General features: G+C 44.3%; 2 protein-coding genes across 2 annotated transcripts in view; both read right to left on the bottom strand.

The window, feature by feature from the left end:
* antxr1c (ANTXR cell adhesion molecule 1c) overlaps positions 1 to 11,323 on the bottom strand; it is a 41,135-nt gene extending 29,812 nt beyond the window's left edge. Inside the window, exons 1-3 of the mRNA XM_080021185.1 lie at positions 11,022 to 11,323; positions 10,747 to 10,930; positions 1,618 to 1,689 (exon numbers count right to left, since the gene is read on the bottom strand). Coding sequence (XP_079877311.1) covers positions 1,618 to 1,689; positions 10,747 to 10,919 — 245 coding nt within the window. The 5' untranslated portion in view covers positions 10,920 to 10,930; positions 11,022 to 11,323. The remainder of the gene's footprint in view (positions 1 to 1,617; positions 1,690 to 10,746; positions 10,931 to 11,021) is intronic.
* Positions 11,324 to 16,457: 5,134 nt separating this feature from the next.
* On the bottom strand, positions 16,458 to 19,053 carry rbp3 (retinol binding protein 3; the record flags this gene model as incomplete). Its single annotated transcript, XM_080021905.1, has 4 exons — positions 16,458 to 16,783; positions 16,929 to 17,071; positions 17,494 to 17,684; positions 17,860 to 19,053. The coding sequence occupies 4 exons, from the start codon at positions 19,051 to 19,053 to the stop codon at positions 16,458 to 16,460; spliced, it is 1,854 nt and encodes a 617-aa protein (XP_079878031.1).
* Positions 19,054 to 19,256: the final 203 nt, after the last annotated feature.

The following is a 19,256-nucleotide window of genomic DNA, read 5'->3' as shown; positions in this document are numbered from 1 at the left end:
CAGGTGCATTGAAGATAAGTTATCTTCAATGTACCTGGACATCCCATGAATGAATGGTCTTGGTGTCTACATTCTGGGTCTAGAGTTTCTTGAGGCTGTGATTATTCTACAGGTCACAATAGGTCATTATAATTGAGTAAGGTCAAGTTTTATCACAGTAAAATGGTTACTCTGAGGCAATAATTCATCACACATGAATGCAATTGGGCTCTTTGGACTCACAAGACCACAGTGTGCAGGAATGGGGAAAAGAAACAAAGGCGAAAAAAATAACATATTTTCACTGCATGCAGTCTGTTTAGGACCCTGAAGCCAACATACCCTATGTAGCTGACATTCTGTCAGAGAATGTTACAGTTCTAAAGAGTCCAATTTCATTCAGATGTCTTGATGTAAGCGGTAAAGGGACCTGTTTGAATATCGTCTGAATTTAAATATTGATTATAGTTTGAATATATGCCCATTTACTTTTGTCAAAAAAGATCGCCGACTCTGGAGCTACAGTATGTTACGCCCACTTCCCAGCAAGCTACCATGACATGCTACACAGCTACTGATTTGTCTGGAAGTCTAGTTTAAAAGGCTAAAATGGCAGCTTGGGGGCCCTATGCAACCGCATAGTCCTCTTAAAGCAAGAAATGGCCCTGACAAATGGCAACTTTTTATGAACGCTGCACTGCATTGATTTTTTAAGACTTTTACTTAAATTTGAGTATTCATGGCATAGATGCATTTATGCATTTTCATAGACTGCGGCGATCTCTACATATTTTTTGGGTACTCACACTGGACTATAGCAGGGTCATTTGTGTATTGAAACGGGGAAGAGAAGTCAGTAGTCAGTGATCAAAGGTTAGCTATGTCCTGGCCTCATTGAAATGTTTCTTCCCCGTCATTTATACAATAACTGTTCATAGCGACGACGCTGGACACATTGCATTTTATGGAACTTGTATGGAACTTACCACTATTGTTCATAGCACGACCCGCTATCAAGCTGCAGTAGAGCAGAATGTTTCTCAATAGCATAGCGCTTGGCGAAGTTGTGCGATGAACAGTCAGAAATGATAGGAACCAACATTTTAATAGAACATTTGAAAGATAGCTAACCTATCCTTATCAAAATCAAGAAAAACCCTCACACCGAGCTTCAGTCCTTCTCACTTTTAGCACAAAAACCTCTGAACCCCACCTGCCATTTTCAAGGCTGCTGAATAGAAAGCCACAACAAGATGTCTGCAGTGATACACCATGCCAGAGTGTGTGTGTTTATTGGAATGATTGATGTATATGTTACCCTTTAACACTATTTCAGATGACTGTGGGATATTTTTGCCTTGACAAAGTCTTAATAGAATAGATACAAAAGATGAACTACAGTCAGAATATTTTAATAGAAAAATATGCATTGATTTACATATATATATATATACTGTATTTTACAACCAGCTATATTTGAAGTTCAATTATTTCCTTTAAAACGTATGATTATTTGCTAGAATTAAAATTTCTTCGAATTTCAGAGATCTTTTTCAAATTTGCTATTTTCAGACAGGTTTTTAAACAAGAACAACAACAACAACAGACAAAATGTATTTACTTCCAATTATAACTTACCTTTTGAATTTGTCAGCTAGATTTTCCACAAAGTAATAGATTTCATTCCAGTGATCCTTCACACTGCCGGACCTGAGACACACACACACACACACACACACACACACACACACACACACACACACGTATGCACACATACACAGTGACACAAGAAAACAAGAAATAGTGAGAATAACTTAATTTAAAACTTTTACACAGCAAATCCTGTTTTTAACAGATGTGTAGAACTGCCTGTCGGCTTGGGGCCACAGGGGGCTCTGTGAGATGACAGTAGGTGGTGTCTTATGGGCTTTGGGTGCAATTCATTACCCTTTCTTACCCTCCTAGGGGTTTGGAGGGATTAGTCCCTGGACTCCCCAGGGGCTGACCATAAAAACTGGACTGATCTGAAAAGTCTACCGCCTCCCCTCTAAATGAACCGCCCTCATTTCAGCTGGGCAGATGGAGACTACATCTTGTGTGTGTGTGTGTGTGTGTGTGTGTGTGTGTGTGTGTGTGTGTGTGTGTGTGTGTGTGTGGCGAGAAACAACCTCACAACCTCTGTGTGAGAGTGAATGCCAACATCTAACCCTCTAATTGATTACCAGGGGGAAATATCCAACATGGTAAAGGCAGCCTTTAGTTAGCTTAATGATCTATCCACTGAGACGCCATAAGGGAAATTTGTTAATTGACGGGGAAAGGGTTGAAGCGTTGTGTAGCAGATGTGCATATGTCATTAGCCGATCCTTTACAAAACATATGGCTTTGTATGCCGTAAAAGCATAGTTTAAAATAACGCAAAGTGAGGCCTAACTCAAATATAGTGTCATCTGTTTATAAGAGTTAAAGTTCCACTATGTGATCTTCAGAAAGATCTTATGTGTGAAGTACCGCCATAACAAGACATCTGGTGAAATACAGCATGCAAATACTGCACACTCCACTGGAAATAAGTTATGCGGCTATATGACGATAGTACATGTCCAGGAAGCGTTCTTTTTAACTTCATATTAAAGTACGCTGGATGATAGTACAAACGTGTGTTACGCAGAACGCCCTCTCGAATGCAAGGCAGAATGCAAGCCAGTAGAGCAGCTGGGATTTGTCAACACGAACAAAACACGTGTGACTAAAATGTGAGTTTCCTGTTTCTCAAAAAGGAGATTTACAGCTTGAACATTTGCCCCACTGGACTGCATTTAAGCCCATCTGAAGCTTAAGTAAGCTGAAGCTAAGTAAAGCATTCTCAAGGTTGTCCTTTGAACAGTTATAGATGTTTGGAGCCAACATTTAATGAGGAATAATTAATTGGCCTGGGACAACAAAATGTTTCATAGGTAGACCTTCTGTGGACCTAATGAGCCACTATAATAATAACCATATTAACACTTGTTATGATGATGAATTAGGGCCACTTAAATCTGAACAAACTCTGTGTGCGTTGAATCTCTAAAGACAAGTGCGTCGGCTCAACACGGAGGCCGGTTAATTCCTCGGAGGCTGACTTAGCAAAGCCAAGGGGACAAGACCTTACAAGCTCGACAAAAACATGATAATAAAAAGAAGGTTTGCGGCACAGGACCATGAGGATGATTTTTCTTTTTGTTGGCAGTTTGCAATATACGCAGTGCAAGCAGAACTGGTCTTCAACACGGAAATTGCGGACATATGCATACAGTGGAACCCACAGACACACACACACACACACACACACACACACACACACACACACACACACACACACACACACACACAAATACACACACACAAACACACACACACACACACACACACACACACACACACAAATACTTTCACATGAGGGGCGAAGAAGAGCCAATTTTACAGATTGGGGTTACAGATTGTTCCATTACACCGAGTGCTAAAACGGCACACAAAACAGGCACAGCACCCCTTTTGCACCACCTTAATAAATTACAAATAGATGTAGAGCTTCAGTATTTATTTAACACAGGCTTGAATTTGAGGACTCCCACCTATTTGGTTTTTTGTATATATTTTTCTGAATCACAATGGCTCATGTTTGTGTTGGACCGTGTGGCCCCTCTGAGGTAGCTGAAGGCGTGAGACCGAGGGCCGAGCTTGCAGTTTTTCCATCACCTGTCCAAACAGCATGTAAGGAGAGGAAGTGGGCCCTTTTGTCATTCAATATCCTCTGACTGGAGGTTTCTTTTCTAAAATGAGGCACCATGCAATTTCCCTTTGATCTAATTGTACTCGCCACCGAGCTTGGAGTTTTATAGTATCTATCTGTCTGTCTGTCCGTCTGTCTATCTTTCTATCATGAAATGTTATTTTTCTCATCTGCAAAGTGTTTCTTAATATAAAGTATGCTTAACAAATAACCTTGCTTCACGTCATATGGCCTTACAATGCAAGAGAAATGGTTGCAAATTGCAAATATACTCATGATTTGTCAGATGTCACCATACACATAGTGACATCTGAAACATCTGACACCCAGTCATCTACACAGATGACTGGGCTGGACATAATGACATAAACCTCACACAATCATCTTCACAAGGGAATAGGGAGGCAATTTTTGAGATGCTACAACCGCAGTGCTGAATTCCCCTGCAGCCCACACAGCTGGCACATTGTACAGTATGAACCAACAACAGCAAGTAGAGTAGAAACAGTTAGTCAGAGTTAGTCATGAGGTCAATGCTGAGAGAGATGTTTCGAAAGAGTAAAGAGCAGAATTGACAAAATGTTTTCCACCGAAAAACAATGAAGACCACACCCCCTTCATTTAAAGGTACAATATGTAATAATTTATGACTTACTTATTACTAATACTGTGATAAATCAAGCCAAATCTGCCATATTTTCTTGAGATTTCTTAGAACAAGAAGAAGAAATCTTGAGATAGGAATAGTCTTTTGGTCTTGTATTCTTAAAACAAAGGATACATATACACATATACATATACATACTGTATGTTATTTCAAAATGCAGAGCGTGAAAAGATCACTGTTCTCTTTGAAAAATGACTCATTTCATTTCAAGAAAAGGCCTCAAAGTTGCTCAAGTTCAACATGTGTTCAAGATGTTTTCTCAGTTACAATTGGACAATTTGGAAAAATAGGAAGTCATAGAAACACTGACAGCCTCCACTTAGCCTTCATAGCAGAGGGCTCTTGCAATACCACTGGTTTGGTAGTTATATGTTCCTCCATGCCACTCAAACTTAAACAATATGAGCGGGACAGAGAGACTGGTGAGAGTCAGTTTGAGTCTGTTTTGATTCTCTGACAGTGACACCATCTAGAAGTGTTTTCTTCTCGCCATTCTCAAGGTGACGGGCCAGGTTCAAACTCTGTAAATGCACTCCGGCGGATCGCGCCCGGCGTACCCAGAATTCAGACAAGCGACGTCCTGTTTCCGAATCTGCAGTTTGAGCACTCGGGGAGGCTGCCTGCACTTAACCAGCCATGTTAGGAGACACTACATCACTCCAGTGGATGCGATCCTTTTAAATCATTATTTTTCCGGCTGAATTGGTGTAAAGCCTCAGTGATGCATCGTGGGTCAGAAGGCGTGGGGCAAAAAAAAAACATTTTTTAAAGGGTGTAAAGGAAGTATTAGAATGTATAAAGGGGGTGGTAGGGAGACAAATAAGAGACGGAAAAGGCCATTACAGAGAGATAGATGGTTTGCAAAAGGTGGTCAAAGCATGGGACCCGTGAACAATAACTAAACAAGTTACTGAAAGAATATTTTAAGAAGATTTTTTGGGGAGAAAACACCAGGAGACATTCCATTTAGGATTCCATGAGCAAGTCTGCTAAGAGCTAGCATGGCATCTGCAGCCGACTGAGCCCTTCTATCCTGGGGGCGGGGGCGGTTACAGCATAGAGCAATGTGGGACAAACCTCAGCCAGCCTGTGGGTTTTGACGGTCTTCTGCTTCGTTCTCACGCTTTGAGAGTTGAAGAGAAAGAGGACAAAAAAAAACCCAACCAAGCTCCCTCCACTTTGGAAGGCACTTCTGGCATTCTAGCCAGAGCCTGTGTGAACCACCCCCGCCGACAGCCAATGGCAAAGCTCCCGTTGGGTGAACTTGGCACGGTGATGCAATATTTTAGAAACCGCTAACCTACTTTTTCACAGATGTAACCACTGGATAAGTCCCATTTTCTTACTTCTTTGCTCAACTATGACTGGACTTGGGCCCCAACCTTACCAAAGGCCTTTTTAGAAAAAAGATCAAAATGTGCTCCTTGTTCAGTTGTCAACGGCTACAATTTCATAGTTTTTATCTTGTTGAAGCCAATGAGGCATGCTTTTGCATGTATTGCATGAGCTTATGCTGAAAAGAAAACCCCAAAACTCATCATTTTGACAAATATTTACCACAATTTTGGCTTTAATTATAGTTCTATACATACAGACATCCTTTCGCTTACCTATTGACGTGCCCTCAGCAATACAGAAGCTGAATGGCTCGTAACAGGAAGCTGCTTTGAAGCTAGATGGAACCAGATTGGCTTAAACTGATTTCATTGCCAATACTGTTCTATTGACACCTGCACTGTTTAATGCAGGATGGAGAAATGGTGAATCTTTAAAATATCTCTGCGCTATTACTTCTCTTACTTTCTATTGGCCTCCACGTTTTTCCGATCTAGGCTTCTGGCCATTTTTTCCCCCACACTGTTTGTGTCTAGGTCCAAATATTCTCATAATCCTGCCCCTAAAACACACACACAGACACGTGCATGTGAAGTACACGGGTACTAATGAATTAATAACAAGCCAGAAAATCAAAAAATATTGTGATTTTAATGTTTTTGTGGATGTTTTTACAAGACTATACGACCATTTCAAACCCGATTTTTTTGTCTAAGCTAGAACGTTAGCTTGAAAGTTGTAAGAAAGCATTTCTCACCCTATTGGCAGATATCATTTTGCTGAATTCCAATATTTTTGTTTTATTTTCTTTCTTTTGCTCCTTCTTTTTTGACAGAATTTCTTCAGTGTTGGTTTCAGTGTGATTAACGCATTAATATTTTTTAAAGTTTCCTGTTTCCTGTTTTTATACTGTATGATATGAGGTAGCACTAAACACAACATCATCGGGTTTGAAAACCTGTCAAAGGCTTTGACAATATCCTTAAGCATCATGGGGATACATACATCATGCTAACATTGAGACCAGCGCATTTACTTCCGCTCAAGATGTAAGCCCCGTGGCTAACCTGCTCCCAGAGGTGAAAAAAACACCAACATATTGTGAGAAGGGGGGGAAAAGTCCTAGCAAATAAGAGTTTATTTCAAAGTGAGAAGGGTCTGAGGTGTTTAAATTATTTATAGAGCGCAGCTGTATTTTGATGCCCTACATTGGCTCAGCTTATGAGGAGCGTGATCCAATGCCTCACTCGGACGCCCAAAATCGTTAAAAGACCAACAACCAGAACAACAACAGCTCGCCTTTGCCATTGTAAAGTTCTTGTTTCTGATGAATACATCAACACAAAAAGGGGTAAGTGTTAATTTGGTCCAGGTTCCAATAAACAAAGCGACAGTCTACTGTAGCCCTCGATCTGGAGACAATAAATGCCTCCCAAGCCAAGCAGGGTGCTGAGGTAGAGCTACAAGAAGTAGAGAGAGAGAGTGTGTGTGTGTGTGTGTGTGTGTGTGTGTGTGTGTGTGTGTGTGTGTGTGTGTGTGTGTGTGTGTGTGTGTGTGTGTGTGTGTCTGTGTGTGTCTGTGTGTGTGTGTGCGTGTGTGTGCGTGCTGCGGCTTCTGAGTTGGTGTACTACATCAGCCATTATTTTTTGAATTGGTACAAGTTGCAACTCTTGCATTGTGGACAAATAAATTAGGTCCTCTGTTCTTCATTAAAGTAGGCTCACAATAGGAGGCCTGCTTTAATGAATGATATCTGCTTTAATGTAATCTTTATATATGGCACTTATATGATTATATGGGCTATGGCACCAAAGTGAGTCGAGACGGTTAATTGCTTTACCATGTCTAATTGAGCTTTATATAAAATTTGCCACGACAGAGCCGTCACAGGGAGTATAAAGATCTGATGTCACATGACCAGCTTCAAGAAAACTGCTTGAAAGTGTGGTTTTGTAGAAGATACTCGAGCCTGTGTTGTGGAGGCCTGCTTCTGCATGCAAACTACATGTTACCACATTCGGTATTAGGCTCACATTTTATCATGCAAAACATTATTTAATAACTTTATGTAGGGCATTTTTTTAAAGCTTATATTACCTACGTTATTCACACAGTTAAAGTTTCTTGAGTGCAGAAACGCTTCGCAGTTGTACAAAGGTGCACACATTCACACCTGGGAGTTGCCCAAATTCGCCCACAGTCTTCCAGTGTTCGGCCCGGGCCAGCTCCGTGAGAAGCTTCAAGTTTCAGCGCCCTGATCACCACAAGCGCAGTATTTTTTTCCACTCGTTCCAATTTTTTTCCTCGTTCTCCATCTCCTCGGCTTTCCCTGTTCATGTTACTCACACATCGCCGGCATGCCCTGGGCCTGCGCAATTAATCAAATCTAATATATTTATGTAGCACAAGGTGGCGCTCCTTGTGGTCGCCTGCGCGTGCGCCTCCGTGGTGCAATGGCATTTCACTGCATATATGTATGAACGTATGTATATTTATGTGACAAATAAATCTCTTGAATCTTGAATCACAAATCGTGCTTCAGATTAAATTCAAAAGGTAAAAAGAAAAAACCCTGCTGCAAACACTGCAGTATTGATCCTCCTGATGGGGGAACCTCACCATCCTCCTCTCCCATAGCCCCTATTCAGACCTGGTAACTTGTATCCAGATATATCATATTGGTTCTAGATCCAATTGAGACTGATTGCTTTTGACACCAGGCATCATAACGCATCTAAAAATGCATCTCGGATGACGGAATTGTACTTCCCTGCTCAATTTGAAAATAACCATGTATATCATAGAGCAGTGCCCCTGTGCTCAATGCGGCCTCAATGGGTCTTGGGTGTCTACTCACCTGGATTTAGAGCTGGGATGGGGTTGTCTGATTACCCAGGACAAATTTTACTGCCAGGTTCAAAAGAGCCCATAATGTGAATATCATAATGTCGCTACAACCTACTCACACCTACTCACACCTACTATACGTTCATAGGGTTCCCTCTGCCAAACCTTGACCTTTAACACCACAGCACTGTGGTACTGTGTGACCTGTACCAGCTAATAACCATTTATTATAAGCAGTGATGTCATGTTAGTTGTATTATACTCACCTACCTATTGTCCATGGACATAATACAGAACAGTACATATAAAAAGTAGACCAAGCTCACTAGCTGTCAGGAAAGCAATGCCTACTCAGCTGGATATGGGCTGAAGATGGCCTACAGTACTGGGCCGACTTGTCATTTGATGACTGCATCTTTTGCTCCACTTTGTCAAATCTGTGTTCTCACCCCACGCCAGGCCCCAACCACTTCTTTATGCATCGACCACAGCATGGGTTCGTAGACGGTGTCTCATAAAGATCAGAGGGTTGTGCAGCGGAAGTATGTGTGTGCGTGTGTGTGTATGTGTGTACGTGTGTGTGTGCGTGTGTGTGTGTGTGTGTGTGTGTGTGTGTGTGTGTGTGTGTGTGTGTGTGTGTGTGTGTGTGTGTGTGTGTGGCCAACTATCAATAGATGCAGACCAAAATAAAACACTGTGGTTAATTTCTTCACGTCACCATGTTACACAAAAAAATTACCCAATTTGAGCAATTTGAGTCTACAATGTCTGATAACCCTGATGTCCCAGGCTCATCTCTCTTTCTCCCTGAACTTAATCTCCGAACAGAAAAATATGCTTTACATTGTGGGCATTTCACAGCTTTGATCATCATGGATCACTTTCTGTCAAGTACTATTAGAATGGTGAATAAGAATGGTGAAACAATGAGAAGCTCAAAACATTAGGGATTGGGCCTTACGAACCCATCTGTAACTAATCATATGAATGTTTGCCTGGGTTCAAAATCCACAATTCTTCACCTCTGTGGCACTGTGCAATACAACGTGGTGAAGGATGGCACATGTAGTGCTAATGTTAGGTATCCTATTCCCTTTCTTTCTCTGTCGTAGAGAGCGTGGCACTAACAGCACCGGATTCTCAGGTTCTGTTCCCTGTGTGGCTACATGAGAAGTTCAGTGCACTAACATGGGGAATGGAACCACATTTTTTGCCATGGGAACTTCAAGGGCTTTTTTCAGCCATAAATTCCTTCGGTGTCACCCAGGTAAGCATTCATCCATTGCACTGGGAGAAATATTTGATAATCTCATTCATAAAATAACTTGTGTAAATGCCGGGCGATTGTAATTTTACAGGGGACAACTGTGTTTCCCTCATGCCAGCTTGGAGTTCAAAGATCATCCTACGTCTCAACTATTAACCTCGGGAAACTATTAAGCTATGATGGCAAGGAACGCTTATGGCAAGCACAGGTAAAACAATGGCCACGTTTTCCAAGACACTATCACATGACCTGGCTGTTTAGAGGCTGAATAGAGGCTCTGGTGGAGACACATTTTTTTTTTGTTTTCAGTTTTCAGGGGCCCAGTTTTGAGATACCACAACGACAGCATTTTTCCTTTGTGGGTGGACAGAGTGCACAACAAAATACTTGGTTGCTGAGAAAGAAGCTTAGCTTCCTGTACAAAAAAAAAAAACAACCTTTGGAGGGGGGGTCAACAAGTCCCCTTCTACATGTCCCATGATAATAAATAAATACATACATACATACATACACACACCCATATATACATATAATGTATATATTTTTTAGTTTTTAGTTTTTTTTTACTGTCAAGCTTCTTTTTTATGCTGTGTTCTTTGTTATTATTATTATTATTATTATTGTTATTATTATTATTATTCTGTGTTACATTCATAACGGTCCGTGCTGCAACATGTATCTTAAATCAATGTACAGTACTTAACAATCCGAGCATTTCTGTCATTTTATTTTTATTTTTGTGTTATTTTACTCTTTTTTTTTAATCCTATTATTTGACTTGCCTTTCTGCTATTCGTCACGAGTATTTCAAATGTGTTGCTGGTGTTGTTTCTCGTGTGTGTGTGTGAATATAGACCAAATTGAGCGTTGACTCACTTGTCGAGCACGAAGTACAGGTCAAAAGCCCCCTGACAGGAGCTCTCTTCCTCGGCCCCCTCCTCTTCGTCATCCCGAACCTCCGACTCGGCGGCGCCGGTCGACGGCGAGGAGAGCAGAGATAATCCCAGAAAAACGAGGACAACGGATACGTTCTTCAAAAATCCCCTCATTATTTTTTTACCTTGAACAAAAAAAAAAAAGTTAATTCCTTCTCAAAAGTAAAAAAAAAAAAAAAAATTAAAACAAAATAGACTCGGACCGAGAAGGCTTACCGGTGTGTTCTCACATCCCAAAAGGACGTTTTGAGGTTAAAAAGGGGAGAAAAACCGATGTGTACACAAACAACCAACAAAAGATACGAACAAGGGAAAAAGTTGAAATATTTGAGCGCCTAGGGGAATGATGCACGCAATGAAGACAATAAAAGACGAGAAGAACAATATTAAAAGACTCTGCCTCTACTTGAACAGTCCACGGTTAACGGACAAAGAACAAAAAAAAAACTCGGAAGAATCAAGTCCAAAAATTGTCAAGTGGACAATGATGATGATTGGAATACAGGCGGCTGTTGCTTTCCCTGTCAAAGTCTGTCAAAAGTGTTGGAAATGGAGGTAATGTAAAGCTGGGGTTTTGGGGTTTTTTGGGGGGGGGGGGGGGGGGGCGTTGCTGGGCAGACTGGGAGCCTCGGGCTAGAAATCTGGCTGAAATGGACCAGGTTTCATATTTCAATCTCAAAGAGAAGAGAAGGAGACGAGAGAGAGAGAGCGGGGGTGGGGGATGGACAAAAATGGGTCAGGACTTCTTGCCCCTCCCTCCAGATGTAAGGCTGCTCTTTTTGGGCTGGTGGTGGTGGTGGTGGTGGTGGTGGTGGTGGTATTACAGAAAGCCTCCCATTTCTTGAAGGCTTATTTTCTAAAATGTGTCTCTGTGTCCATGATAGGGAAGGAAAGAGAAAAAAAGGACTTGGAGGCTGGACGTGCACCTCATGAACCGATTTATGGCGAGTCGTTTTAACATTTAATCCATAGGATGAAAAAGACACTGTTTAAAAGTCACTAGTACTTTAACATATTTTAGTTACAAACTACTATTCCGACAGTTCCTTGTAACTATTTTAGTTTTACTAGTCAAAATGTATTAGGTACTAGTGCTTATTTATTAGATACTGCTAGTAACAATTTTTAATATATTGTTTTTTATTTTAATTTAAATGTTTTAACCTGTGCTGTCAGCATGCTGGGCATACAACACAGAGTATTTGTATACCATTGTATTCATGACAGAGTTAGTCTGCAAGTGGAGTTTAAGTTCTCAGCCTGCAATGCAACTCTTTATTAATTATTAAATCACCAAGAACTGCTGCAATAACTCTGTCCTGTGGACGACCTGTAGAATGACAAGAGCACAGTTTTTGGTTATAGAGAACCACCACCAACCCACCTCTTTGGAGAACTATTTATCATGTTTGGGTCTATAAACAACTGATCACTACTCCAAGAGGTGGAGAATCACCACGGGTGAGACAAATAAACATAGAAACAAACAACATTTACACAAAAAAATTAACATTGGATGACATGTATTGAAATACAGTGAATTAGGTCCAGGAAAACTGGAACTACAACTGGTCACGTGGCCTCTTCCTGTCATAATTATGGCAGTAAATGAGGGAGGAAAGGAGAGGAATGCAACCAGGAGTGTGCTGGGGTGCACCTGAGGCAGGTGTGGTGGTGTGTGTGTGTTCGTGTGATGGGACCGCCTGTATGCGTTTGTGTGTGTGTGTGTGTGTGTGTGTGTGTGTAAGATGTCCACCGATGAGTGTACATGACTTATCCCCATTGGTACTGGTGTAGAAGGTCGGTATTGTGTCGCGGCGCCTTCAAGCAGCGGAAGGGGCCCTGAACCCCCCTGAACTCCGCAGCCCTGTAGACACCCTACGGCTGCTGGAAAGCCCCGAGTACCCTGCCCTGCGGCCACAGAACCCTGCCCTGGGACCCCCGGGCCTCCAGAGAAGCCAGAGGGCCGTGGAGCAACCCCCACGCCCAGCCCATAGGAGCATGACCCAGTCCCAGCGAGCAGTACACAAGGGGCGTACACATACAACCAACCCCCAGGTGCAGGCACAAGACGCGGCCGCCGGCTCAGAACCTGGGCCACGGGCGCAAGGCACAGACCGCCGGCACGGATCACGGCCCCACGGCGACAGACTGACACCCCGCCCGAGCCGCCTGCCCCACGGGCGAGCCGGCAGGACCCCCATGCCTACCCCGCACAAGGGGGAGGCCCGCCCCACCGCAGCCGACCAGACGCCCCAACCGGCGTGAGTGCCAAGTGCCCATACACGTAGCAGCGTGTGCCCAGCGTGGGGCACCTCGATGTTACCCCCCCCACCTGGCAGGCTGCCAGGTATACAGGCCTTCTGGCACTCCCAGCACCAGGGGCGCCCGCCATAGAGAAGCCGCGCTTCAGAAGCAAAAGGCCAACAGCCGCCCCCCACACCCCAACCCACACCCACAATGGCAAGCAGTTGCCCCAGGGGTCCCGGAAGGCACCTGGCGGCACTCTCCACAGCCCCATCCCAAGCCACCAGGCACAAGCCGTCAGGACTCCAGCCAGACCGAGAGGGGGGGCCCACGCGACCCTCAGCCAACCATGCTCCAACACCAACCAGCCAGCGACCTGCCACCCCGGAAAACCACAGTGCTCAATGTGTGCTGTTGGTAATTGCAGTTAAAATTGCGGGGTTGGGGGTGCGAGTCCTTCAGGAAAGTCGAACCTGAATCACTCCTGCCCCGCAGACCCTGGCCGATGGAGTGTTGTTCGGAGTAGGATTGGTGTGCGACTGTATGTGTTCTAAGATAATGTGAGGTGGATTACATTTCGGGACGGACGAGAAGCACGCATGGGCAGGAGCATGACAGGCAAGATGGCAGCTGCCCGCCGCATCCCCACCCACATAGCCTGCACCCCGCCCATCTCGCAAGCCCCCGGTCTATTGTGTGGTGTATGTGCTGAGTATAAGTTTTGGCATTGGGAGAGATAGGCGAGTCGCGACCCCGGACCCAACCGTGCCCCAGTGCGCCCACCTCCCATACCTGGTGGCAGCCAACCTACAGCGATCAGCCAAGGGCGCAGAGCGTCCGCCATGCGCCTCCGCCATGTCGGGCAGCTCCGCGCCCCCATCAGGCCCCTGGTCAGCCCCCAGCTGCCAAGCATGCGGATTACAGAACAGAGGGCGGCAGACGGCACCCCCACCCACAGCCCGACCTCCCAGTGACGAGCGCCCCGCGCACTGAGAGCGCCAGAGGGCAGGTAGCCCGGCAGCATTCACATGTCACATGGTGAGCCCTGCGCCTAGCACAGCCAGCCAGATTCAGGACCCAGGTTGACAGGACCAGACGGAACGCCGAACCAGCCCCGGCATGACCGGCCACCCCCCCCACCACGGGACGCAGAAGGACACACAAGTCCAGCTACCCCGCCCGCGGGGGGGGCAACCCCAGCAGTGTGCCGACGCGCCGACCACAGGGCAACCATGCCCCGAACCAACACACAGACGCCAGTTGCAGGTACTCACCGGGAGCATGTCCCCACCCCCACCCCCGGAGACAGGCCAGCTCAACTCAGGTAAAGGAGCGGGCGCCACCACCCAGACCACCCAACTCCCCCCTAAGGACCCCGGATCCCCCAAGAGCACAGGATGTGGATGTTCACGGATGTCCCCAGAGCCGCCCGGGCGTCCACCCAACCGCAGAGCCCCGGCAGACAAGTAGGACCCCCACATGCCCCAAAGCACCATGACATTGTACCAACTTAGGAAGACTCAAGTATTTAATGATGGAGTTATGTCAGTGATAAAAGTAGCCCATATTTAATTAAATGAATCAACATTGTTTTTGGATATTGCCAATAGTTTTTCCATTGAGATGTAATCTATTAATAACTGCAACCATTGGGATGTGGTGAGATTATCTCTCTTTTTCCAATTGAGTATTATTGTTTTCTTGGCCATTGTTAAGGCGATCAAGATGGGTTGGTAGTGTTTCAGTGGTGGGTCGACTGAGGAGAGGTCACCGAGAAGACATATAGACGGGGAGACTGGAATGCTGCGACCCAGAAGGGTTGATAGCTTCTTGGTGATGTTGGTCCAGAATGCTGGGATAGGTCGGCAGAGCCAGTAGGCATGAAAGTAGTCATCTCTGGTATAAAGGGAACAGTGAGAGCAAATGTCTTCATCCACAAAACCCATTTTGAACATTTAGTATTCCGTGATATGGGCTCTGTGCAAGATCTTAAATTGGATGAGTTGCATTTTGGAGTTGTGGGTCATAGAAAAGGTGTTGTTGCAAATAAGCTTCCACAGGTTGATATCGGTGGGGACAGCAAGGTCTCTTTCCCATTTCATTGTAGGTAAAGATAAGGTGTCATCTGTTTTTAATAAAAGTTTGTATATTCTGGAAAAGGGATTTTTCAAGAGACCGATATGAGTGAGATGTTCAATCATTTGAGGTGGTTGTAGGATGTTGTTCGTCAATTTGATTTTTACTTTTAGAGACTGCTGAGAGTTGGGTCCTTATTGGGTTTGAGCAAAACTGAAATGAGAGCGGTATTCATGTGTGTGGTGAAGGTTGGAAGTAACAATTGCAATTGGTACCATGTAACAACTGAAACTAAGGCTGACTAGTACAATTTTAATAGATACTGCAGTATCTATTACAATTTTACTAGTCACTACACATAGCATAATTTTTTACTTGTGCTTGATACTCAAGAGATTTATTTGAAAAAAAAATTTGCACTATCAATTTCCAATTGGAATTTACTTCGTGTTTATCGGCTTCCTAGTGAGCACTAGATGACAGGCTTTGAATAATTCCTACTGAAATTGAATCACTTACTACTACCAAAAAGCTTATATGGGAAAATGAGTTAATCAAAATTACATTGCACGTCTAGGTATATCCCTCTATTACATTTTCACTTTTTAACAAAATTTATCTTGGTTTAAGCCAAGACCCCGGAGTGTTTTCAACCCCCAAAATGTCTAGTGGGTTGATGTTATCGCCAGCGATGCCTTGCAATATTCTCATCGAATTCTCATTGAATTTGACTTGAATTTCATCAGGTTAAATAGAAATCCCCTGCTGCGCACACAGGGGTTTTCCCACCGTAGCCAGCACTCTGTAGATTACCAATGCAAGACAAACGCAAAATAAATATAATAGGGGGATTTTTTTTGGTGGTCACCACTAAAAACCATAAGTGTGGTCGGCTGGTTTGCCCAAATCCATTCTTAAGACCGCTGTGTCTCTAAAAAAGAAGACAAGAACCTCCATGGCTGCGTTTTCCTTGTTTTGTTCTTTTATTGCGTCCCACCACTGAAATTGATATAACCCATATAGCCTCTGTGGTCTGCACCGAACAACGGACACATTTCCCATTCACTGTCAGAGTGGTTGAAACAGTTTGTGATACCAACCTAGTCCAACAAAGTGGAAAGCATGATCTTAAAAAATAAAAAAAATCTTTCAGGTTTTGTAGATTCCTTCTGACAGCAACTGCTAGAAATAATAATAATAATTACTTATAAATCCTGCTTTCATACATAGTCTATTTTTCCTTTTAAACAAAAGCACTGCTGCAAAAAATAACAAAAATAAACCCCGACCCTAAAACAACCCCCCCCCCCTTCCTCCTATCGGGGGCGCTCACTTCTGGCCCGTAATGTGCTTGTTGAAGATGCGTTTGGCAGTGTCGATGGCTTCGTCAGCCGGGACGGGGAAGTGGGGCACGATGCCGGCGCCCTCCCAGGTGGGCCCGGCAGCCGGGTCTGAGTGGACGGTGGGGATGCTGAGGTAGATGTCGGTCTCGCCGACACGAAATGTCTCAGGTGGATGGGATGCCCCAGCGGTGGTCTCGCCGACAATCATGGCGCGCCCGGTCCTCCTCATGATGTGGACGAACTCCTCGGCCGCACCAGCAGTGGTGCGGCTGGTCAAGACGATCAGGCTCTTCCTACTGCCATATCGGGTGCCTGGAGGGGGTGGGGTGGGGTGGGGTGAAAGGGAGTCAAAGCTAAAAAGCTATTTCACCAACACAAGAAACTTACCACTCTGTTGCATCTGTGTTATAGACACAGTGTCTGTAACTGAAATTTTTAATAACACCAAAACCCTCACCAGTAAGCTCAGGAAGGGTCCAGAGCTCCTTGATGGTGCCAGAGGGTCTGTCGTACAGCTTGTCCAGTAAAATCTTCCTGTCAGCATCAAAGAAGTAGGAGCAGAACCCCGCTATGGCCGTGGTAGGCCCACCAATATTGTTCCTGCAAATACAATCATAAAATGTATACATATAAGTCAGGGTAGATTCTTATAAATATAGTCATGAGGGTACTGTATAATGAATGATTGGAAAAGTACTTTGTTCACAATTTCCAGTAAATTTATTCTCAGTGAGTTGAATAATCCAATTGCCTAAGTCACTGGAATTTGTTATTTAAGAATAGTAGTGTACTACCCTCAAATGTTGTATAAGAATATGGCATGAAGTTGGAAAATAGGATCTGCAAAATAAGAAACATTGAAAGATGGCACCATTTCTTTGAAGACCTGATTGACATGAAATACTGAAAAGACGAATCTCAGATATTTACACACAGATTTCAAGTGTAATACAAGAGCACAGTAAATTACTGTATATGCTTTGTCTGGCTGCTATTTAGCAGGAGTATCTGAGATCTATTACCTGAGGTCAACTACCATAGCGTCGGTGTTGACCACTTTGTTCCAGACGTGCTCCACAATGATCTGGGCGATGGCCTTAACCTCCTCGAAGTCTCCAAACATGTCAAAACGCAGGTAGCCGATGTTGTTCTCAAACACATCGGTGTGGAAGGAGACTTTGATCTGCTCAATGAACATCTCAGGAGAATAGTTCTAGGATGATAAAAACACATAAAAACAGATGATGGACTGTAATATTTGTAATCAAAACACTTCAATGCCATCAAAGTGTAACTATGGACTATTTTTCCAAGAGTTTAAAAAGAATTGCAAATTCACTTTACTGAATGGAATTAGTAAAACATTTTATTGAAAACACGGTTCTCACCAGGGGTGGCAGGGCAGGGGTGTTATTCGTGGTCTTCAAGCTCTTGTCCCCAGACAGGGTCCTGAAATCAGCAGTGAGCTTAGTCTCCAGGTCAGCCTTAGAGTTGATCTTGCTGTACTCACCACTTGCCAGTAGTCCGTTCAGTTTTGTGGCAACGTGTTCTCCGATGGACTCAAAAGTGTATTTCTCAGCAATTAGCGTGGCAGAGCCCTCGATGATAGCTGGGATTTGCGCACGGAGATTGATAATTTTGATGGCAGTGGCCAGGGCGTCCTCCGCATTGACCTCAACGTCTGGGGTGACGCCAACGACCTCCCAGGTGGAGCCTGTGATGGGGTTGATGGACTTTGCGGTTGGCACAGAAATGTAGAAGTCCGTTTCACCCACCTTGATCTTGTCGATTTTGACCGAGCCACCGGACGTCTTCTCACCCACAATTGTTGCCCTCTTGAGATTTTTGAGGCTATAGGCAACATCTTCTGCAATCCCCTTGGTGTTTTTGCTGGTGAGGATGATGAGGGGCTTGGTGGTGCTGTACCTCTCCCCCAGTAGAGTTGACATCGACCAAAGCTCAGTGGTGGTGTCAGAAGGTCGGTCGTACACACTGTCAATGTGAATCAGAGGCTCAGCCTCTATAAAGTATGACACAATATAGGGGATACCTGACATATCTCCACTGATGGTGTGACGCATGTCAAAGATCAGAGCTGAAGTGGGCAGGATTTTATTCCAGACCAGATCCAGAAGCAAATTGCCGATCTTGTCGGCCACCTCCTCCCCAAGAATGTGATCGATCCGCAGGTAGCCGATGTTGCCATCCAGGATGTCGAGCTTGATTGAACTCTGGAGGACGGCAATGAGTTGCTCGGGAGGCAGTGAAGGTAGCTGAGGGGCAACAGCGGGTATGTAGTCAGGCTCATGGGTAACCTTAAGGCGCGGGTCATTGATGGTGCTCTGAACTCCTGAAGTGAGCACGCTAGCCAAGGTATTGGGGTCAGGGATGCTGAGGATCTCTGTGTTGCTGCTGGCTGTGTCAATTGCTTCTTGCATGCCAACCAGCCTCTCTGGAGAGCAGTAATTGTCCATGAGGGTCCTCGCCATGTCTACAATGAGGCTGGGGGAAAATTCAGCACGTACGATGAAGATGTTGCTGAGAAACAGCAGAGACGCCACTAAAATGAAAACTTTCGCCATTTTTTCCTGGTTTGAATCAATGAAACTCAGTCAACGTCAGTCAACAGAACCTCCTTCCCGCACAGAGGTGCTCTGTCAAATGACACCGCTTCCACCGCAAGGGTCTCTGTTAACACTTGGTTAAGAGGATTTACCCCCGCCCTCCCCCACAATAAACCTTTAATCGTATTATCCTCAGTACTTTCGTAAGACAATAACAAGCG

This window comes from Zeus faber (assembly GCF_960531495.2).
Source record: "Zeus faber genome assembly, chromosome: 20".
NCBI lineage: Eukaryota > Metazoa > Chordata > Actinopteri > Zeiformes > Zeidae > Zeus > Zeus faber.
The sequence above is the reverse complement of the archived record's forward strand: the minus strand, read 5'-3'. Positions and strand labels throughout refer to the sequence as shown.